We start from the raw sequence: 24309 nt of genomic DNA, 5'->3' as shown, positions 1-24309 counted from the left end.
CTCAGTACTTGTGGAGCATGAGTTCACGGCCCCAAGACATGTGGGATCTTCCTGGACCAGGGATCGAACCTGTGTCCCCTGGATTGGCAGCGGATTCTTAACCCCTGGACCATCGGGGAGGCCCTCACATGTAGATTTTTAATTCACCTGCAATTTAATGTTGTATAAAGTGCAGAGTTTGAAATAATATGGTTTTACTATATGCTTGCTATTTTGGAGAGGGGAGAGGAAGAGCTCCCCACTCTGACCTCAACTGCTTAAAGCAGTTTTTGGTCTGGTGGGAGATTTGCGTTGCTGGAGATTTATTGTTGAGAAAGTATTCTCTTTCCAGCGTCATCTTGCCATAGGTGCCACATGTTTAAAGAATTACACAAAGAATCCATTATTTACTGAGCTAGCCAGTAGCTGACGAATTTTTATTAATGCCTCACATGTCACTGAGATTTCCTTCAGTTTTCATATTGAATACACTCCAGCATTCCAAATGGACACAGAAGACTTTACCTCTAGGGCATGGAGAAAAAAAATCCTAAAAGCTCTGGTTCAATTCTTCTTTGATACATAGTGGAGGGTGCGATTATTCCCTGTGTGCGCGTCCCCTTTCCTTACATCGAACTTTGACTCCCAGTTTAAATGTTTTGCTTAACCTCTCTTTGACTGGCCTTTGTCATTTTGCACTGGGAAATCAATATCTACAAATATTTATTTTGTGGTCAAATATGGTGCAGAATAAAGAGACTCACAGACTTGGAAAATGAACTCATGATTGCCGGGAGGGGTGGGGGGAGGGATAGTTAACGACTTTGGGAAGGTCATGTACACACTGCTGTATTTAAAATGCATAACCAACAAAAACCTATTGTATAGCAAAAAAAAAAAAAAATTAACTTTACTGAAGTATAATTTAACTACAATAAATGAATTTTGAAAAAGTGGTGCAGGAGGTCATAGTTCAGATAAAAACATTTTCCTCCCCTCTCCAGTTCTTTCTTCTTTTGCTTTCTGTTCTCCTGCCTACTTTTTCTTCCCCTTCCCCACCACCGCCCTTAACGGTACCTGGAATTTGTCAAGGAATGAAAGGTAATGTTTTGTCCCAGCAGAAGTATAAAGAGTCATATAAGAAGAAAAGTTAATTTTTAAAAAAAGAAGGAGAAGAGTTTAACAGTTCGGGTTTATAGTGAACAACATATCTTCTTTCAGGTGCCAGGCTTAATTTTACACTTACCAAGATGTTATGTACATTTTACCAAAATCTCACATTTGGGTAAAATTCCAGATTTAAAAATATATTTTAGAAGTTGGAAAGGGGTAAATTAGTCTATTTAAACATCACAGGACCAAGAAAAGTATCCTCACATACACTGACTGCTTAAGACAAATACTATTTGATAGGTTATAGACACCTGAACCAAACTTCACACAGTAGTACACAGAAAACTGATGTCAACATGTCCTGTGCCAAACACAGCATCATTCTCCCTTAACTGTCCCCACCGAAACTGCATCCAGAACAGTCCTTACCTATATTTTATTCATCAGCCTGAAGGTAACCATGAAGAAATTAAATTGCAAACTTGATTATATCAATAATTGGCAAATTCTTTAGCACTAACTACTATAGCATTTGTCATACAATTAAAATAGACCAAATCAATCACATTGGTTCTGCTCTTTTCAAATCTGTGGCATGACCCAGAGGCTATTCATACACTGTGTGCTACATACCTAAAAGACGTCAGGCAGCCTATGCTATCGACACTGTGGAGTCACCAGTTCTTCAGCGCTCACTGTTCAAATCTGACTGCCCTTGGGGTGCATTTTCTTACCTTAAGGAGAAAAGAAGAGCTGGGAAGAAGAGATGCACTGTGTGTCCTGACGAATGCAACCATGATGTGACTGATTTGATGGGGCTGAGTTAGGGTTCTCTTTGCTGTTAGTGGAGAAGGGAAAAGATGTTAACCAGAATAGCTCATGTTTACTGAGAGCTTATTGGTTCCAGGTACTAAATTCTTTCTAAAACGTAAAATCTAAAATGGCAGAGGTACTATTATTAATCTCCCTATCTAGATGAGGAAACCAAGCTTCAGACAGGCTAACCATCTTGCCCAAGACCACGCAGTGGGAAGGCCAGCAGCCACCCCCAGCTGGTTGACTCCAAAGCCTTTGTCATCACTGATTTATAATTGATGAAAATTTGGAGAAGAGCTTTTAAGATGTCCAATATGTTATTTCGGGGAACAGAGTCATTGAAGTTGAAAAAGAGAGCTGTTTCTTAGACATGAAACAGGCAGAGCAGAATAAATAAAAACACTGGGTTAATCCCCAGGTGGCTCCGTCTGTAAAGACTCTGCCTGCCAGTGCAGGAGACACAGGAGACCTGGGTTTGAACCCTGGGCGGGGAAGATCCCCTGGAGGAGGAAACGGCAACCCACTCCAGTGTTCTTGCCTGGAAAATCCTAGGGACAGAGGAGCCTGGTGGGCTTCAGTCCATGGGGTCACAAAAAGTCGGACAGGTCTGAGCACAGCTCACAGCTACAGCTGTGTTTACCACCCAGACCCATGCCTGATACACAGTAGCTCTCAATACATGTGCACTAGGTTAGCGGGATTGCAGGTAACCAAACAGGAAACAGAGGCTTAAACCACTGAGGCTTTTCTCTGAAGGTAGAAGACGGGAAATAGGCAGACATCTCCTGCCAGAGTGGCTCATGAAAATCGTTAAAAATGGGACACCTCTGACTTCCTGGGCCATCATTCTTAGTGGCCACAAGATCTGCTGCTCCCACACTGCACACACGTTTCAGGCAGAAAGAAGGACAAAAACAGAAAAGCAAAGCCTTTATCTCATGAGGCTGTAGCTTTCTATTTGGTAAGTGACTCCTTCCTTAAATATTTCCACCTACCTCTCACTAGATACCCAGCAGGCTGGAGAAACAAGTATTTCAATAAGCTAACATGCTATATAAAATAAGCTAGAATGATGTACTGTTTAACACAGGGAATATAATCAATACTTACTTATATATTCAATGTTATATACTTATATATACTTATAACAACTATAAATGAATTATAATCTTTAAAAATTGTGAATCACTATATTGTACACCTGCAACTTATATAATATTGTACATAACTGTATTTCAATAAAAGATTTTTAAATAAAATAAATAATATGTGCACAGCCCTCAGTGCGATTCCTGGCATATAGCAAGTATTCCTTAAGGGTTTGCCATAAAGATTAACATCAGCATTTCTTTAACAAATATTTATTCTTTATGAAAGAAATAGAGTTTGTTCCCACAGAGATGACAGAATTGAAGAAAAAATTATTAATCTATGAACTGAAAACCCTGGAGAGCCCGGGGCAATGACCCACACATACTACACAGACAATAAGTGTTTTGTTCTTGCTGTTGCTGAGGTGGTAATGAGAATGTACTTTCCTTTAGTTCCATCTGGAAACTGAAGAGTGGAGAACTGTACATTCATATTCAACTTAAAGATTTGATTTGATTGAGCAAAAGAGATTTAGTAAGAATGGGCCATGAATCTGGAGATAAGTTGGAAGGTCAATGAAAAATAAAATATTGTGGGCATGCTGTTCCAAGGGCCCGGAGGTACTCACAGCCCACATTTAGAGCTCATGAAATAAACTATTTAAATCATACTGCTTATTCTCACCTTCCATGAACCAGGAAGCAGGTGCCCCCCCCATACCTGAATCAGTAGCACCTTGACCTTGGAATTCCCAGCCTCCACAGCTGAGAAATAAATGTCCGTTGTTTAGACGGAGGAAAAAAAAATCATACTGCTTGTTCACAGATTTTTAAAAAATTCATTAAGACACATTTATGAAAAACAAAACTCTGGATGATCATCAGTATTTTGACAATATTTTTTCTAGATAAGGAAAAGAAGGTTCCCCTTTAATTTTTATGTATTTATGTTTGACTGTGCTGGGTCTTCCTTGCTGCAGGGGCTTCTCTCTAGTTGCGGTGAGCAGGGGCGATTCTCTAGTTGTGGTGCACTGGCTTCTGGATTGCAGCTTCTCTTCCTCCTGGGCCCCGGGGCACAGGCTCAGGCTCAGTAGTTACCGTGTAGGGGCTTAGTTTTTCTGCAGCACGTGCAGTCTTCACAGACCAGGGATCGAACCTGTGTCTCCTCACGCGGATTCGTTACCACTGAGCCACCAGGGAAGCCCCAAGATTCCCCTTTAAAATGCAGAACTTATTTGTTGACTCAAACACCAATACTATCTCAAATGTCCAGTTTCTGTGGCTCCCTCCCTTCGCAGCTCCTAATCCTTCCTATCATATACTCAGTTTTATTTGAATGCATTATTGCTACGGTTTCAAAATTTGGAAAGCTATTGGAATTAGATTTTGAGAAAGGTAACGGCTGAGTGATAAATTCAGGCCTGAATCAACACCAACCAAAAGATGCTAGGTCTCTCCAGGCCCGTGGATTGCTGGTTGCCGGTTTAAAATGCCCTAACACGGCCTGGTGGAGCTCAGTGGGTTAGGTCCAGTAATACTCGCGATTATGCCTTAATGCCAGAAAGACCTGTTTCTACGAAGTTCACGTGCTGAACACCAGAAACTGAACAATTGGTATCACATCAAAAGGAAGGCCTTTCTCCTAACTAACGCTGTAAGGATTTAGTATGGCCAGGGGAGGATTGATGCGCTGGGTTCCACAGGTGTCAGGGCTCCAGAGTTCTAAGATATGTTAAAAGGCAGAAGGCAGCGTCTCACAGGTAGCCTTCCTGCGCCTCCAACCCTTCACGGCACGCGGTAAGACAATGCTAGAGTCCCTCGCCCACCCTAGAAGACCAGAGGCGTGTGCGCGGACCTCGCCGCCTGGCCCCGCCCCTCCTGTGGCCCCGCCCCTCCCCGTGGTCCCGCCCTCTCCCTGTGGTCCTGCACCCTCCCTCGGCCCCGCCCCCTCCGTGGTCCCGCCCCTCCAGTAGCCCCTCCCCTCCCGCGGCCCCGCCCCTCCCCGTGGTCTCGGGGGGGGGCCCCCCTGTGGTCCCGCCCCCTCCCTGTGGTCCTGCACTCTCCCGTGGCCCCGCCCCGCCCCCGCGGCCCCGCCCAACGATGCTCGGCGTCCCGCGGCCGCCCGGATCGCAGAGGCGGGGCGGGGTTCACCCTTGCCCCCGGGGCTCCGCCAATCAGCGAACGCCCTGTTGGCCGTCCGCGGCGCCCGCCCCGCCCGCTCGCGCCGGTCGCCTTCTCCCAGAGTCCAAGATGGCGGGGTCCAGGCGGCGGGGTCCCCGGGCCGCGGTGCGGCCGCTGCTCTACGTTCTGCTGCTGTGCGTCTGCCGTTCCGCCGGCGGCGACGGCGCGGGAGGCGGCCCCGGGGCGGCGGGCGCCACGGACAACCCGGCCGCGCCGCCGCACCGCCGCTTCGAGTACAAGTACAGCTTCAAGGGGCCGCACCTGGTGCAGAGCGACGGGAGCGTGCCCTTCTGGGCCCACGCGGGCAGTAAGTGGGACGGGCGGGCGGGCAGTAAGCGGGGCGGGCGGGCGGCCCGGGCCCCTCCGCGCTCTCCGCGCCCCTCCGGGCGCGCGGGCCAGCCCAGATCCGCGGGCCCCCGATCCGCACCCCGTCCCCCCTCCCCACCCCCCCTCCTGCCGTGCTCCCTTCCGATGTCCCCCGCTCCTTGTGTTCGGTCTCGGGGCTCTTCCTTTCTTGCTGCGCTCACTTGAGCTCGCTTCGAGGCGTCGCGTTTCACCCCAGCGCCGCGGCTCCGGGGAGACGTCCCGCGCCCCCGTCCCCCCGCTCCGATCGGCCCCAGCCTGGACCTGCGCCCCTGCTCCCCCCCGGGGTCGGCCGAGGTTGATGCTCCACTTGAGTGCCCGGTGTCCCCTGACGGCTGCAGGGATGGCCCGTGTTGGCTTTAGAGCGATCTCGAAGTCTTCATGTCGGAGGACATGCTTCTCACCCCGCTGGAACTTGTACCTTCAATTTGCCTTTCTCAGGGACGTCGTGTGCTCTTTGATTTTTTCTCTTGCATTAGCACATTATGTCGTTTATAGTTAGCTTCATTTAATAGAAGAAGGGATGCGAGGTATCGATTGAGAACTTGAGTCTAAAAACTAGCACTGTGTACAGCTGTTTCATGTTTAGTGTTTTTGGGGGTTTTTTTTGGCATGGGAGATTGAAATACCCTGTGCCCAGTGTTTTATTCATCTTGTGTATGTGGCGCTGTGAAGCCCCGGCCGTGGTAAGAGAGCCTTGCTCCCTGCTCACACATGTGAGAGGAAACCTATCTGTACCAGAGCTGATGGTTCACGGCCGCCTAAAACGTGGCAGTTGGCTTCTGTAAACTGCTCAGTGACCATCAGATGCAACCTTTGAAACAAGTGGCAAATGCCTTTCTATGGGGTGGGAAGCACTGGCAGTGTGAATTCCATCTTTGAGTGTCATGAGCGGTCCTTCATGTAAGGCTTGCATGCATTCTTTTAGATTGTCCAGCACTTGAAACAAAATGTTTCATTTCTAGAAAGTAATCCCTGCTTTACAAAGCACACTTTTAGGAAGAGCTATGTCCTTGAAATTAATGTATAATTAAAAGGTAGAAATTTCAGTTAGACTTAATGACCAAGTCATTAAGTATGTGGAGGAGAGTGCAACTATTCTTTCACTGCACAGGGTTACTGTATACCCGCTCCTCAAAAGCCTGTCCCCGGGCATTTGTTACCAACCTAGCCTTGTTAGTAACAGAGCTGGCGCAGGTGTCCCAAACACAAGTGTGGGGGAATTTTGTTCTTCTTGAAATGATGCTGAGTTTTTCAGTAGTGGTGATAAACGTGTTACGTTTTTCACTTCTGCATTTCTCCATTGTCTTGTTCTTACACTTTTTCTCTCACTCACACCACATACATCAGCCAATTAGGAATGTTAGTCAACTGCTAAAATTAGTTACATTGACCTTCTTTTCAGAACCTATAACCAACTAAGCTTTTCTGCTGCAGAAATACCACATAATACCACATACCTGGGTGAATGAAAATTGTATGGCTAGACTGAATTTGAAATAAGGAGTTCAGAATTTTAGCAGTGACTTTTCTGTTGACTCTGGGAATCATCGCTCTGGGTATCTCTTGCTTTATCACTGTGATTTTTACCGTCTCACAGTTTTCCTTAAGTCCATTCATCATTTTTCCCTTTTCATTTTGCCCTGAGATCCATTATTAAGATTTAGTTTAAACATATCCCCTTACATCATCCTCAAATTAAGACCAAATCTATGGTGTTTCTTTTTCTTAACTCTAATGTCCTTTTGTACTGTCAGTACACATCCTCAGGTCCATAAGGGCAAAAATGATAACAGCAGGTTGTCAGCCTTTGGAGCGGTCAGAGCTCTTTCACCTTCTTCATGCTCTGATTAGATCCCTAGTAGGTCAGGCAGGTGCTGGCTGTTTTATAGGTGAAACACCTAACATTCAGAAAGGTAAAAATTCTTGGCAAAGGTTGCGTAGCTAGTGTCGGTAGGATAGGACTCAGATCCAGCTCTTCTGGCTCTCTGTCGGGTGCTTTTTCTGAGAGGACTGCGCCGGACGTTTACGTTCTGCAGGTGATGGTGGCAGATGGCAGCCACACTCTCTAAAGGATCTCAGCTTGTCTTTCCTGCCAGTTTTCCTACCTGTAAAGAGACAATAGGCTTGTGTCCCAGCGTGGACGTCAGGATGTCAGAACTGGTTCACATCCAGTAAGGTGTGCTCCGGTTGTTCAGTTAGACTCGTAGGCGCTTTGATAATTACTCGTCCAATAAGGTGACAGTGGTGAAGAATCTGCCTGCCAGTGCAGGAGATGCAAGAGACATGTTTGATCCCTGGGTGGAAAAGATCCCCTGGAGGAGGAAATGGCAACCCACTCCAGCATTCTTGCCTGGAAAATCCCGTGGACAGAGGAGCCTGGAGGGCTGCAGTCCATGGAGCAGCAAAGAGTCAGACACAACTGAATGAATGAGCACAGTCCAGTAATAGGAATAGCTAACATTTATTGAAATATTTACATGCGCTTATATAAGCACTTACATGCCTGTGAAGTTGCTGGAGAAATGGAGTGACTTGCCTACGAGCAAACAGCTAGTAAGTGGATGGAGACACAGACCATCGTGTCCCTGTTCTCTCTGAGAATCTCCTGATGCTGAAGAACTGTATGTTGACTGGAAATTCAGTTGACCGTCTCTCCAGAAGAAAGTATACATGCTCAGAATTCTGCATGTAACTTTTGGGGTGTATATAAATGATTGAGCCCAGCCCCTTCATTTTACAGGTGAATATATGGTGAGCCCAAGAGAGTAAGAGAATTATTTGCTCAAAGGCACACAGCTGAAGTGAGACTAGGAATAGGTCTCTTGATTCCTAGTGGTATGTGCTTTTCACACTATTTGAGCTTTCTAACATTTGTACACTGGTAAAAAAAAAAATACACCAAAGTTTTAAAAAAGGAAATATATGAATTTCTGAGGTATTTGAGAAAGATTATCATAAGAATCAAATAGTTGATTTGCCTTTCAAGCTGTAATTTCTTCCCTCCTACCCCTTGAATTTTTAGTGGTTAGTTGCAGCTTTAAGGTTTGTTGTTTGTTTTTTGCAGAGATATCACGTTTTCCAAAGATAGAGGGGTATTAAACACCCCTAAAATTTAAAAGTTGAAATTGTCAGCATGGAATTTTTCCCTAACAAATTACTGTACAGGCGACTGAATTAAAGTTAGATCTCTTTAGGTATATATAACAGTTTGTTGATGATTCATTGGGTTTTATCTAATTATAACATAAAGCTTTTCTTCCCTGATTGCTATTCTAGATGCTATTCCAAGTTCGGATCAAATCCGAATAGCACCATCTTTAAAAAGCCAAAGAGGATCAGTGTGGACAAAGACAAAAGCAGCCTTTGAGAATTGGGAACTTGAGGTGACGTTTCGAGTGACTGGAAGAGGTCGCATTGGAGCTGATGGCCTGGTATGGTAATTTCTTTAACTTTGAAAATTTACATAGATGCATATACCACTAGTCTCTAAATGTTCCCTGTTATATATTTACAGGCAGTTTGGTATACGGAGAATCAAGGCTTGGAGGGGCCTGTGTTTGGATCAGCTGATATGTGGAATGGTGTAGGAATATTTTTTGATTCTTTTGACAATGATGGAAAGGTATGGTGTTTTTCAGGACTGTTACCCACTTTAAATGTATTTGCTAACAAAGTTAGTCTGTGAACAATATAGTTTATTTGACACTTTTGTCAGCTTTATAGTAGAGGACTTGAATCTTTATATAGCTGGGAATTTATAAATGGAAAGCTAGAAGTTCATGGTTTTTCTTATTCCAACTTGAGGTGACAATGGAACCTTAAGGCTGAGAACTTTTCAGGACCCACCTCCCCCGGACCTTGTTTATGCTTAATAATTGAGGATCAGCTTGAGTCCTTTAGATGCAGACAGTGAGACCAGTGGTGGTTCGGATTGTTACTGCTTTTTTCATGAAAACCTGTGCATTGCGACTATTAGCTCACTTACTGATACCTTTCTATACCTGGTAATCACTCTCTTTGATCAGCCTGATTTCTCCAGAACAGTTAAGGACAAAATGTACTTATGAACTGGAAACATTAACTTGTGCTTTAGCAGCCCTAAGACTGTGATCATTGTTTCTGCTGCTAGTCTGTGGGTTATCAGAGGTCGTTAGTAGCAATTTAACAGGAGAGTCTTAACAATGAACTCCTTCGGTGTTAGGGCCATGTTAATTCTCCTGCTACTAAGTTCCCATAAATCCCACACTAGTTCCATGCTCACAGTATCCTAGGATTTTAGAGGTGTTAGAGAATTTATAGCACACCCAGAATAATCTGTACTTCTTTGATGTAAGGATTTTAAAACAAATACATTCTCCTTATTTTTAGAAAAATAATCCTGCAATAGTGATTATAGGCAACAATGGACAAATCCATTATGACCATCAAAAGTAAGTGTATTTTTTTACAAGTATTCCAATTTTTAGTTTCTTTTTGGAAACCTTATAAAATATATTGTTTCAAATCTGAACATTTTCTAGATGAAAAAGATTATTCTTTTCCTTGAGGTGTTTTTGTAACTTAATGGGAAGGTCTTATTTTACTTTGGTGTTGTTGTAAAGCTCCTTCTGTGGACTACCTCGACTTTAAACATAAAAATGTGTTGTCGTTAACCTAAAGTTGTATAATACCTTCAAAGATATATGAAACATTCCTGGCTCTCAGTGATGCAATAGTCATGTTTTCTCATCTTTATTCAAAGGGATCTTTAAAAAATAAAGTTTGGAACCTTAACCACCCTAATGACTAAGCAATTTATGCCTCCTTGTTCAGTCCTGGTATTGCTGTATTGAGAAGATTTTCAGTGGATTACAGAGCTTTTGAGAGTTTAGTGTATTTATAATGTGTGTGAATTAGGCGTGTACATTTTTAATTTTCACATGGTTGTGGGGGCATTACCTTTCAGCCAGTCTGTAAAATGCAAGAAAAATTACTTTCCTGCCTTAGTGATGTTTAACTCTTGATATTTCATCATGACCACCTATTGAGCGATTTAAACTAGCAGTCCAAGGCCTCTCCCTTGTGATTCTGCTTCAGCTTTAAGGGCAGAGTTGAGGAGTCTGCATTTTTTTAAAGCTCCGTATGTGACTCTGACTCTGCAGAGGAAAAATCTGCAGCCACGCTAACATTGGCTCCTCGTCCAGACTCCTGACCTGAGTCTCAGGGAAAACTCACGTGTCAACTTGGTGTCTTCTGTATAGATAACTTCAGATACCCCAAACTTTGTCATAACTTGATACAGGTTTTGATGTTGCTGGACATTAATTGTTTTAAATAGTGAGTTTTTAAAATACCAAGAAACTTCGCTAAATTTCTTGTCTTCCTTTCCCTCACGCTATAGTGATGGTGCTAACCAAGCTTTATCAAGTTGCCAGAGGGACTTTCGTAATAAACCCTATCCTGTCCGGGCAAAGATCACGTACTACCAGAAAACCCTGACAGTAAGTAACGTGCTCGGAGAGGCAGTCCGATGGCCAGTACTCTCGTGTGCTTCTCCCGCTGGTGGAAACTAGCGCGTTTTAAATTGGGTGGTGTTCACGCGCTCATCAGCGCTGCTCTCTGAGAAGAAGTGGCTTCAAAGCTTGGTTTACGTGTCACACGTTGTCACGCGTTGTCACGTGTCCTGTGCTGTCAAACTTGACAGCAGGTTTGCATTTAGTCAGTGAATGTCCAGGCGTGCTGCTGTGTGCCACGCAAATATGAATGAGACCAAGGTCATTTTCTCCAAAGAGCTTGTCTGATGGAGGCGACCTTATGAACACCACACTCATGTCGTGTTAACTACGCTGTGTGATCAGCGCTGCAACACGGAGACCACTGGGGACCCAGAGGGCAGAGCCCTGTGACTCTGCCGGGAGGGCGGTGACGGTCAGGAGCGGCTTCTCAGTGGGGCTGCACCTGGAGGGAGGAGGAGGAGGCTCCTAGGTGGGGCGCATATTCCAGGCAGAGCAAACAGGCGTCAGAACTGTTGAAACATTTGAGAAAGGCCAGTAGTTGGTCTGGCTGCAGGCGAGGGGAGCTGTGGAAGGTGAGCTGGGAAGGTTGGCAGCAGCGAGCCTCAGCCGCCTGGTGCAGTGCGTCCTGTAAGGAACCGCACGCAGGGTTTTAGCAGGAGTGTGGAGTGAGCAGGTTCCGGTTCAGGACGGTGACCGAGGCAGCGGTGGTCTTCTAACGGTGTTTGTGGGAGAAACAAGAAGCAGGGAGATTTAGACTGATTCTTAGTGGGACTGTTAGTGTGGCTTGGTCCTTTACATGTGGTTTCTCCCTTTTTTTCCTTCCAGTTCCATTGAGATAGAATTGACACAGCATTGTAGAAGTTGGAAGTGTGTAGCATGATTTGACTTACATATACCATGAGGTGATGAGTGCACTTATGAGTTCAGTGAATATCTATCATCTCATGTAGGTAGAAAGCGAAAGACAATAGAAAATATTTTTTTCCTTGAAAAAATTCAGCCTGAGAGTGTTCATTTTTTTTTATTAGGTTAAAATTTTCTATTAGATCATATTTTGTGCATGATTTCCAAACTAAGATAAAGCTACACATGTTTAAAAAAAAATAAATAGTAGTGTCAAAAAAGAGTTTTTTATTGCCCTTTCCAGTGCCTTTTTAAGGCTGACGCAGTGCCTTAAGAGGCTAACACAGGAGGGTAAAGAAAGTCTTCATAAAACCCAGAGAAGAGATTTTTAGAACTCCTCTCTGGATCCTGTCTGGAGTCACAACTGAACCGGAAGATTTTAAGTCTTAGCACTTACTAGTATGTGTATAGTTAATACCAAAGTCATTAAATTTAAACTTGACAAAAAAAAAAAAAAGTTTTTTACACTAAGAATCCTTAGTATTTACTCTTCTAAGCACTTTGAGGTGTAACATCCAGCCGTGTTCACTGTACTTTCCACGTTGTACATTGCATCCTTAGTGCTTGTTTATCTTATAACTGGGAGTTTATTCTTTTTGACTGTCTTCATCCACTTCTCCACCCCCACCCCCCTACTGCTGGTATCCGTAAATCCAACGCTATGATTTTGTTTGTTTTTGGAGTGAAATTGACCTATAACAAACACTATGTCAGCTCCTGGTATACAGCGTAATGATTTGCCATTTCTGTACATTGCAAAATGATGGTGGTGGGAAGTCTGGTTATCTGGCACTGTACAAAGGTATCTCATGATTCCTGGCTGTTTCCCTGACTGTATCTCATACCTGTGACTGTTCAGCCACTAGAGGTTCTCCCTGTTAATCTCCCTGCCCTATTTCTCTCCTCCCCCCAGCCCCCTCCCCTCTGGCAGCCCCTTTCTCTGTATCTGTAACTGTGTTTCTGTTTTGTTCAGTGAAATCCTGAAGCACTGGTCTTGGTCTGCTCTCCTTAGCATAACACCCTCTAGGCCCTCCTGTGTTGTTGCAGATGGCAAGATTTCATTCTTTTTTATGGCTGAGCAGTATTTTCTTGTGTGGTTCATACCTACCACATCTTTATCCATTCATCTGTTGATTATTTCAGTTGCTTCTGTATCTAGTCTGTTGCAAAGAATGCTGCAATGAGCATGAAAGAAGAAAGTGAAAGTGTTAGTCACGCATTTGTTCACTTGTGTCCAACTGTTTGCAACCCCATGACCTGTAGCCTGCCAGGCTCCTCTGTCCGTGGAATTCTCCAGGCAAGAATACTCGAGTGGGTAGCCATTCCCTTATCAAGAAGATCTTCCTGAACCAGGGATCAAGCCCCAGGTCTCCTGCATTGCAGGCAGATTCTTTGCTGTCTGAGCCATGTGGATGAATTGGGTTTGAGGTAATGTTTAGGTGGACAGGACCTGGCAGGCAGTTAGGATAACTAAGGTCGCTGGTACCACGTGAACTCTGCTTTTTTAAAGGTGCTGTCAGTATCTGGTCATATGATACTTATAAGTAAAGTATACCTTGCTTACGTTTTTCTTTTCCCTGAATCATGAGCTAGCCTTGCACTCCTTTGTGTAAACTCAGAAAAAGACAGTCATTTGGGAAACTTTGTACTGGCTCAGTCTTAAATTCCAAACTGATTTGGAGACCTCAGAATCGAGGCAAGTGTCCAGTCTGTTATGACTGACTTAGATTTGCGTTCCACTGGAGTTGTTACACATAGTACGCGCTGTGCAGTTTCATCGGGGACATCACTGGGTCACGCGTACCTTCACGTGGCGGAGCCCTGACACCAGCCGTGGCAAGTGCAGACCCAACACTTGAATTCACAGGTCCCAGGGTGGGTGCGTGTACAGCCCCACACAGAGGCCGTCAGCCCTGCCAGCAGTTCCCGAAACAATAGCAGTCATCCTGCAGCAGGTGCCCACAAGAGTTCCACAGTCAGATAAGGTCGGTGGGACTGTGCCTACGAGCAGAGTCAAGATTGTGGAAGTCCTGGAATAAAGAAGCCTCTGTTACGCCGCTCATTCTTCAGGCTTACTGGACCGTGGGTGCTCTTTCCCCTAGCGTCTGTGAATGTCTGTAGAGCCAGCGTCCTGAAGAATCCGTCTTGGAGCGCCTTGGCAGGACAGCCGGCTGTGGCTCGGTGGTCCTGGCCCTTGGCTGCGGTCACTTCCTGTGATGCACCCCCCTGTCCTCGGCCTGGCAGAGGCGTGCTGCTTCTTGAACATACTAGTTCAAGACTTCTTTCTGTAATGATCCGTCTCTCTGAAACTCTCTAAGTGTTTTTTTTCTCCTCTAGTGCTTATTTTTTCTTCCAGTTTTATTGAAATGTAATTGACACACAGCACTCTATAAGTTTGAGGTGTACAGCATTACGATTTGAAGCTGATGGCCCTTTGACAGTGATTAGACCAGGTACAAAGATGAAATCGTCGTAAGCCGACTGCATGAGATTCATTTTACAAGGTCTTTGTAAAAGCTCTAACCTGCAATGTGTCTTTCTAGGTAATGATCAATAACGGCTTCACACCAGATAAAAACGATTATGAATTTTGCGCCAAAGTGGAAAATATGATTATCCCCGCCCAGGGGCATTTTGGAATATCTGCTGCCACTGGAGGTCTTGCAGGTAAGACATCCCTGTCTTCTAACATTAAGAGGTTGTGAACTGAATCTTACTAGGAATCGTGTAGTTTGGAAATGGGTAGCTTTGTTTACTTTTAACCTTTTGAGACAAGTTACAACCTTCCCATGATCAGTAGGGCCAGGCCTTTGGTCTCTTGGGGCTGCTCACTCTTCTGTAGGCTTACAGCTGGCTGGGGGCCACATACAATTACGTACATCAGAGCACCAGTCTGGGTGCAGTATTTTATAGTGAAGGAGACATATTTAAAAGGTTGATCGCCTAGTGTTTTAGGACCCTGAGAGTTGTCACAGCACATTTAAATGAATTTGGTTGCCTGAGGAAATATTACTGAGGACTGAACTTTAAAGATGTACTTACCGTATCTTTTTCATATGTGGTGATAAATGAACTTACCATTAGATGTTAATACCATCTTGTGTTCGTTTTGTATAATAGTCTTATTATTTCCAATTATGTGAATTTTTCGTTTCAACAGCACCGGGAAGGGGGGAGAGAGAGTGAGGATAGATCATATTTACTCTATTTTTAGGTGGCTTTGCCAAATCTTGGATTTAAGGGCTTTCTAAAGATCATGTGGCCAATAAATCAGACCCAGGCAGGACTAGGTTGGCTTTCTGCCCCTTGGGTCCAGGGCTCTATTAACACTGCGTGACTTCTAACGTTACCCAACCCACCCTGTGGTGTTTCAGTTTCCTCTTTAATCTGGCTATGTATCTAATCTCCATAAAAGTAGCAGAAAGCAAAGAGATTGCCGCAGTTGATTTTCATGTCTCGTTTGTGGGTGTGACACTGGCCAGGATGAGTATGGTAGCTCCACATTTGATCTGTGAGCTGTTTTTAGCTCAGCCAGCTTGAAATGAACAATTTCAGGTGAAATTAAATTGCTAGCATCTGCTGTATGAGGGAACAAATACAAAAGGGGTACAGAAGAGTGATCACATTATCTAATTGAGATGCTTCGGTAGTGAAAGGAGATGCTCTTAGTAACACCAGGAAATCATGGATAAATCGGGTCTCCCAGTAGGCCAGGACAGAGCAGTGTCCTATTTGAAACAGGAAAGTAAGGCTCAGGGTGGTGAGTGTGTAAGAAAGGTTCAGAAACAGATGGGAACAGGAAATACCTGAAGGACAGGCTTCTGTCTCACACGACTGGGACACGGTCCATGAGGAGATTTGTGGGAAAATAAAGGAGGATCTTAGTGCCGGGAGTAGGAGTTTGCGCTTGCATTAACACTTTGTTCATTCCCTTTATCGGGTATTAAACATCCATAACACGTTGAACACGTTAACCTGGTAAACACGTTAGATGTTCTGGTTTAGGGTTTAAGAAAGTAAATTCTTGCTTAGTTCTAATGTAAGTCTTTCAGATGAACTTTTGTCTCTAAGCTCACAGAGCACCATTGCCTTTACGAAATTAGAGCTAATTTTCATTATTTTAAAGAAAGATATGTCTGTAAATTCACAACCATAAAAATGATCAACTGTGGAGGTTTTTTTAGTTTTTTGGTTTTTTTTTCCTTTAATTTGTAGATGACCATGATGTTCTTTCTTTTCTGACTTTCCAACTGACCGAGCCTGGGAAAGAGCCAGTGAGTACACTTATTTTTCTCAGAAAGCTCACTTGTAATTTAGTGGTGTTGCCTCATAGCTGAAAACTTGAGAAGATTAACTCGGGTTCAGATCTAGTTTCTCCTAATGATTGCTGTTACGACCTGTGTGAGTTGCTTAAGCTCCGTACGTGCCATTCCTTTGCTAGTAAAACAGATGCTTGTGCTGGCCACCTTGACGTTGTAAGCATTAAAGGCAGTGCACTTCTGGCAGGCACTCAGTAAATGGTAGTGGCTATTATTATTTTTTGTCATAGTATTAATAACAAGAGGAAATTAACCTTTCACCTAGTGGTGGAGTAGTTAAAATGAGAAAAAAGAACATATATCGAGGCTTATCACTTTCTTACTTTTTAATTTTTTTTTTTTAATGATCTATTCTTAAACTCCAAACAAGCCTACAGTCGATAAAGAAATTTCTGAAAAAGAGAAAGAAAAGTACCAGGAGGAATTTGAGCACTTTCAACAAGAGCTGGATAAAAAGAAAGAGGAATTCCAGAAGGACCACCCCGACCTTCAAGGGCATCCTAGTAAGTTGGAGCCGAGCCGGCCTCTGCTGCAGCGATGGTCGCGGCCCTTTTGAGTCCCCAGCGCTTCATTCATCTTACCTTTGCTCACTTATCTGTCACACTCTTAAGTACTTCCCGGAAATGATTTTTAAGCCAGTCTGCAGTCTCTAAAGGGCTTGGAGATCGATGCTTTCACCCGAAAGAGTGTCGCTTAGAGAAGTGGGCAGCCGGGAGTGCCGGGTGAAGGACGAACAGGGAGCCCTCGGACTGCAGGCCCCCCGCGTGCCCCGCTGTGTCCCCCCCGTGCCCGCACACAGCGGTCGTGCTGGCGCGGTAGTTGAGACTCAGTACACGCTTGCTGAATGCAGCTGTCCGGGGTGGGTTTCTTTCCTTTTTTAGTGGCACACACTTACCTTAGTTGATACAAAGCTAGCACTTGAAAACTATTGAGACTTGGGAGAGTAATGTGAAGTGAATATCTCCCCTTATTACTCAGACAGAATTCTGGACATTAAAGGTTGAAAATTTTGAAATATTAGTCTAAACTAGTGTAACTGAGAACTTACATGGGCTCCATGTCACAAACAAGATAATGCCAAGTAGAATGACTCTATGATCTGCGAGCTTTTATGATCTCAGTTTCCCATCAGCACAGATGGTCAAGGCTGTAATTAATTAACAAGGGCTTCCTGGTGGCTCAGCGGTAAAGAGTCTGCCTGCCGGTGCAGGAGATGCAGGTTCGATCCCTGGGTCGGGAAGATCCCCTGGAGAAGGAAAGGGCAGCCCACTCCAGGATTCTTGCCTGGGAAACACTATGGACAGAGGAGCCTGGTAGGCTGCAGTTCATGGGGTCACACAGGGTCGAACATGGCTTACTGACTAAGCAGACATACTTAATAAAGTCTGGGGCTAGCTTTTGAACTAAGTAGTGTGTTAATCTAAGTGAGTAACAGTGTTATTCAGATTTAATGAAGATAAAAATGAAAAATAAATTCTATTTTTTCCTTGGATTTTTTTTTTTTTTACATATCACATATGATTTTTAAGTATATCCTGAAGCTTGTTGTAGTAAGTGTTTGCAGTTATATGGTTTCAGCATGGTCAGAAATAAAAGGGAAATTCAAACTTCAGCTCCGTTTCTTAGTCTTTTATGTGAGTAAAACGCACAGATTTTAAGAGAATAGTTTGATGAATTTTGACAAATTTTAACCATCACTCAGATGAGTGTATAGAATATTTTTATTGCCCCAGATCAAGTCAGCCACCTTTCCACAGAGACAGCCACTATTCTGATTCCTATTAAGAAATTAGATTAGTTCTGCCAACCGCTGTAAATAGAATCACACAGTCTATTTAAAAGGGAAAATAATTTTTAGATGAAAAAATTCAGACCTAAGTTATAAATAATCAGCCATCAGAGATGGCGAAAACAATTAGTAATTGAATCAGGGTTGAATCAGTTACATGCATGTTTGTGACACAGGAAGGACCATAACAACTGTGTTCTTTGTTTAGTGGAGGTTGGAACTTGGTCACTTACAGTAATTCGAAAACTACGTATGTGTGGGTGACTCTTATGATGATTTTTGATTTGTGATTACTTTTTCAGCGGATGAAATATTTGAGAGCGTAGGAGACCGTGAGCTGAGACAGATCTTTGAAGGACAGAATCGTATTCATCTTGAAATCAAGCAGTTAAACCGACAGTTGGATATGATTCTTGATGAACAGAGAAGATATGTCTCTTCCCTGACGGAGGAGATCGCTAAGAGAGGAGCCGGAGCCCCGGGGCAGCCAGGACAGGTGAGCTTGCCAGGTCCGCGGAGGTGCCTTGGTGAGGGGAGGAGCCTGGGGTGGAGGAGCGGCAGGAAGGAGGCAGAAGTGGTCTGGATGTTACGCGGTGTGTTCGCTGGAGTCGGGGCTCTCGGGCTGGCTGGTCATCTTGTGTTTTTCCTCCAGACCTTTCAGCAAGAACTGGATACGGTTGTGAACACTCAGCATGAGATTCTGAGACAAGTAAACGAAATGAAGTAAGTACACAAAGTCCTGTCTGAGTGCTGTTTGATACCTTTATCCTGAATCCAGGACTTCTCTAGATGTGCAGGCATGTCACTGCTGTAAGCTCCTCCATGAGTAAGAATCACGTTCTGGATTATTTCTAAATAGGGGAGTGTAGAGTAGGGACTTTTCATATATAGCAAACATGTCTAAATCTTTTAATTGTTCCCAGCTAGAAAAGAAAGCTTTATCATTTTCAAGGGGAGAGAAAAAATGTTAGTCACAGTTGTTTGATAGCATTTGTGCATTTGTAAAATCCAGAAGAACTTCCCAGGCAGCTCAGTGGTAAAGAATGTGCCTGCCAGTGCAGGAGACTCGGGCTCAGTCCCTGGGTTGGGAAGATCCCCTGGAGAAGGACACGGCAGCCCACTCCAGTGTTCTTACCCGGAGAATCCCATGGACAGAGGAGCCTGGCGGGCTATAGTCCTGGGGTCACAAAAGAGGCGGACACGACTTAGCAACTAAACAACAACAAAATAAAAAGAATATGGGTAATACAATACATACCAGTCCTGGGAACTAACTAGAGGAATAAGCACGCCCAGTATTACAGGGCTGTGAGACAGGCATACCTGATGCAGGGGCTTCTCTGCGATGGAACAAAGCCAGCGTGAAGGAAGTGTGCTTCGTGTGAGTGCCTCTTTTCATTCTGTATTGTGCTATAAGAGAGACTGGGCAGAGAGTTGCTGCAGAGACACTGTGTCCTTGTAATGCTGAATGGTAGGGTTTTTAAAAGGGTTCCCTTCCCAGATGATTCACAGCATTCAATGCCTGAAGCAGAGAAACAGCCAGCATGCCACATGTCATAGGCTAACACGTTAGAGAACTGTCCCAGCCAGTACAACCCTTGACAAGCTAGAATGTTAAGGTGAGTTCTTCGGGACTGGAAAATTAAACTGAACGAGGTTAAGCAGAGGGTGATAGCATTTAACACCTAGAAGTTAAAGCTAGCTGCAAATTTGTATTTCTTTCAGTTGTACTGTTTGGTATATTTGAAAAATCTTTTTCAAAAAGTTTTTTGAACTCATGATTAAAACATGTACAATGCTAAATGAATAGTTAGATTATTTTAGAAGTAGAAACCAGATCAGTATAACATTTTTTTTAAATGTTTTGATCTAATTTTAGACATTGCAGAAAATAAAGGACATATATCCATCATATATATCCAGTGTATCCCTCACTTCACTTCCTGATGTTACCATGTTATGTAGCCACGGTACAATTGTCAGAACAAAGAATTTGATGTTGGTTTGGTACTATTAACTGAACTAATAAGCCTACTCAAATTTCACCAGTTTTCTACCAATGCCTTTTTCATTCGAAGATCCCATCCAGGATTGCACATTGCATTTAGTTATTTCTCTGTTGACCTCTGCAGTCTGAAATAGTTTATCTCTCCTTGTCTTTTATGACCATGGCAGTTTTTAAGAGCATTGATCAGTTCATTGGGCCAGTTTGGTTCCTCGGTTTGGGTTTGTCTGATACTTCCTCAGGATCAGATGGAAGTTCTGCGCTTTTTAACGAGAATACAGCGGTGCATCATGTTCATGATGTTGATATGTCTTACTGCTGGTGACGTTGGCTGTGATCATTTGGATATTGTAGTTTCTTCCCAGTTTCCCTTGGTGGTTAATAAACATATATTTGGGGAAAGATACTTTGAGTATATTTGTATCCCTTACACTCCTCTTGTATTAAGAAACCAGGAGATCATCCAGACACTGGATTTTGGTTAGACTGGACCAGACACTGCAGGGCTGATGTTAGCCTTCCTCCTGTCCCAGCTTGAGCATCCTCTCTCCAGCAAGGAGGAACCTGGTTCTTAGTCTCTACAATGTGTTCACTTATTGGTTCAGTTTTAGTGTGCATAAAGTTTATATAGAGTGACTTCAAATTATTAAACCATACCCCTATAGGAGACATATTTACTGATGGGTTTATGTGAAGCTCCTTTTGCCTCTAGCCTTACAGTATTTCAAACTCATGTCCATCGAGTCGCTGATGCCATCCAACCATCTCATCCTCTGTCTCCCCTTCTCCTCCTGCCTTCAATCTTTCCCAGCATCAAGGTCTTTTCCACTGAGTCAGCTCTTCGCATCAGGTGGTTAGAGTATTGGAGCTTCAGCTTCAGCATCAGTCCTTCCAGTGAATATTCAGGGTTGATTTCCTTTAGGATTGACTGGTTTCATCTCCTTTCTGTCCACGGGACTCTCAAGAGTTTTCTACAACACCACAGTTCAAAAGCATCAGTTCTTCAGTGCTCAGCCTTCTTTATGATCCAGCTCTCAAATTTGTACATGACTACTGGAAAAATCATAATTTTGACTATACTCACCTTTGTTAGCAAAGTAATGTGTCTCCTTTTTAATACAGTGTCTGGGTTAGTCATAGCTTTCCCTCCAAGGAGCCAGCGTCTTTTAATTTCATGCTTGTAGTCACCATCCACAGTGATTTTGGAGCCAAAGAAAATAAAATCTGTCATTGTTTCCACTTTTTCCCCTTCTATTTTGCATGAAGTGATGGCACCAGATACTATCATCTTAGTTTTTTAAATGTTGAGCTTTTTCACTCTCCTCTTTCACCCTCATCAAGAAGCTCTTTTTGTTCCTCTTCACTTTAGTTCCTTTTCACTTCCATTTATAGTATTGGTTTTAACACAAATTATTTAGTATTCTCTGTCCTTAGACAGCCCTTAGTAAAAGATGAAGGCATAACAATGTAGTTTTTATAAGTTATTTTCCAATTTTGAAGACAATTTTTTAAAATACTTGTTTTTTTTTAACGTTCTGTTGCATTGAGCCTAGAAATGTGTCTACCCCTTTGAAATCTGTGACTGTAAAAATCATCCTTCTAGTCATTCTGCTGTCTTAACGGGCCTTTCTGTCTCAGGAACTCCATGAGTGAGACTGTCAGACTGGTCAGTGGCATCGCGCACCCGGGGCCGGCGGCGGGCGTGTACGAGACCACCCAGCACTTCAACGACATCAAGGAGCACCTGCACATCGTCAAGCGGGACATCGACAGCTTAGCGCAGCGAAGCATGGTCAGCTCTCCTTTCTGCTCATCTGTGATTAATTATCACAGTCTGCTTTTAGGAAGGACAAACGTACATTCTACTGAAATTATTTTAATTTCTAAACTGATGCCAGTGCTCACTTTTAATATTCGGGGTAGAATGACTCCATTATGACCCAGATGTCTACGTGTTCCACATCACACTTCCATTGCCCACTGAATAGAATTGTTTAAAAAGATAAATTGCTATTCCAGTTACTGGGGCTATCCCAACCTCAGACGTTTTTTTTTTCCTAGAAGTTCTCTTTTAAAAAACATCTCTTGTTATCAGAAATGATACCCTTAAACAGCTTTGAAAAAGGCAGCTGTTTCTTGACGCACCCATTGGTGAGACAGATAGGCCCTGGGTAATTCATGATTCTCTAGGCTGTTCAGGAAGTGCAGATCTAAAACTGGCTGACTTAGAGCAGCTGTTTTTAGGCAAGATTTTTCTTTTTTCTAGCTACTTTCCTGTTGTACTTGGTTCTTTTTTTGAAGTTTTGTTTTATTTGCTTTATTAGTTTGGGTTTTTTTTTCTTTGTTTTTTTTTTTTGTTAGTGTAGGTCCCACCTACATTTTTGGAGAGAGGCAGTAAATGTTAAAGATAGGTAGCGTATTTTTGAAGTTTAACACAAGTAAGAAGCAATATTAGAAAACAGGCCTCTGGAGTGTGTACGTTTTTTCTTATTTACTGGCTTTGAAAACGTGTGAAATCTACAAATGGTTATAGCGTTTGCCTCTTCCCCTTCCGGTTTTTTAAACATGGTTCAATAGTTTTCTCGTTGACCATTTTACCTCCCTCCCAAAGCATTGTCATCTACTCCCTAAATTCTATTTGAGGTTATTTCCCCCCAAATTCAGCTTTTGTTACAATGGCCAGGTTAATGCTGTGGGTAGTAAGTACACTGTGAAGAGCCTTGTCCTGCAGATGGGAACGTATTGAGAACAACTAATCTTTGAAGCCGTTTTGTCTGGTTACCTTGATGAAATCTTTGTCCCCGGATTTTAGTTTTTGATACTTGCTTATGAATGGTCCTTTCTCAGCGCTCATCCACCCCAACCTCCTACGTTCAACATCACTGATTAGTTTTTTGGGAAAACATTTCTTTTCCCATTTACACGAGCATTCCTTCTATTATAAAGTGAAAGTGAAAGGCTCAGTCGTGTCCAACTCTTTGCGACCCCATGGACTGTAGCCTACCAGGCTCCTCTGTCCGTGGGGTTAAGGCACCCCACTCCAGTGTTCTTGCCTGGAGAACCCCACGGACAGAGGAGCCTGGTAGGCTACAGTCCATGGGGTCGCAAAGAGTTGGACACGACTGAGCCTTTCACTTTCACTTTATAATAGAAGGAATGCTCGTGTAAATGGGAAAAGAAATGTTTTCCCAAAAAACTAATCAGTGATGTTGAACGTAGGTTAGGTTGGGGTGGATGAGCGCTGAGAAGGGGCCATTCCTGTTGGGCAGGTGAGTGTAGGGCAGCCATGCTTAGTTGTCTGAACCGGAAGCCCGCCGACGGGGACAGGGCTGCCGTTGGGAGTTACTGCAGCCGAGGTGACCGGGGGTGTCCCGGGGTGGGCTCCGTGACCCTCGGGGGCGCTGACGGCACGGTCACTGTCATGGGGGAGGAGCCGGATGATGGCGGGAGGTCGGTTGACCGAGGGCACAAGAGGGTCCTCCACCGTCACCTGCTCTTTCAGGAAGTTTGGTTGTGAAAATGAAGAGGATGTTTATGGGGTGAAAAAATGAACGTATTTGAGTCTGTACCATGAGTTTTATAAAGATTTCACATTTATTTCCTTTTCTGAAATACTGGTTTGACTAATTACAATAGAATTTTTTTTCCTCACAGCCATCAAATGAAAGACCAAAATGTCCAGAACTCCCGCCATTTCCATCGTGTTTATCTACACTGCACTTCGTGATATTCGTTGTGGTACAGACGGTGTTATTTATCGGTTATATCATGTACAGGTAAGTCTCTGAAAGTTGATCCAGCATTTTTCTGTATCTGTTTAATTTGAAATGTTCAATAAAGTTATCTGTATCTATAATGGAACTTTGAATACCTATAAAATTAGGTTCATACAAAGCAAATGTTATGTCGAGAATATTTCAGTTCGCATGGGAGTGCATGTGTAGGACATGTGTATCTTCATGTATTTCATACTTCAAAAGGCATTTGTAATTTTAAGCAGTCCTGTTTCATTCCACTATAAAGGGTACAGAATTTCACAGGGTCTTTTTTTGTCTCTCTTTTTCCTTAGGACTCAGCAAGAAGCAGCTGCCAAAAAATTCTTTTGACCACCATTTTCATATGTGTACATCATGTATGTATGTACAAAATATCTTTTTGATGGAATTTAAGTATTTAAATTGCTTTTTAGTCTAAATTATTTTGTATAAAAAAACTGTTTAAACATTGACTTAAGAATAAACCTTAAAGACAA

The 24309-nt window shown here is 43.4% G+C and overlaps 1 protein-coding gene and 1 non-coding gene across 2 annotated transcripts; both read left to right on the top strand.

Annotated features, from left to right (window-relative positions):
- Positions 1-5237: 5237 nt before the first annotated feature.
- On the top strand, positions 5238-24309 carry LMAN1 (lectin, mannose binding 1). Its single transcript, XM_061131221.1, has 13 exons — positions 5238-5487; positions 8823-8977; positions 9061-9168; positions 9915-9976; positions 10927-11026; positions 14488-14611; positions 16160-16218; positions 16634-16766; positions 18355-18548; positions 18705-18775; positions 21696-21849; positions 23712-23833; positions 24127-24309. The coding sequence occupies exons 1-13, from the start codon at positions 5250-5252 to the stop codon at positions 24161-24163; spliced, it is 1557 nt and encodes a 518-aa protein (XP_060987204.1). The 5' UTR covers positions 5238-5249; the 3' UTR covers positions 24164-24309.
- On the top strand, positions 12188-12310 carry LOC133047878 (small nucleolar RNA SNORA26). The gene has a single exon (XR_009690885.1). It is a non-coding gene; the product is annotated as a small nucleolar RNA SNORA26 (small nucleolar RNA).

Source organism: Dama dama, chromosome 27 (assembly GCF_033118175.1).
Source record: "Dama dama isolate Ldn47 chromosome 27, ASM3311817v1, whole genome shotgun sequence".
Taxonomy (NCBI): Eukaryota; Metazoa; Chordata; class Mammalia; order Artiodactyla; family Cervidae; genus Dama; species Dama dama.
This window is presented reverse-complemented; position numbering and strand designations above follow the sequence as displayed.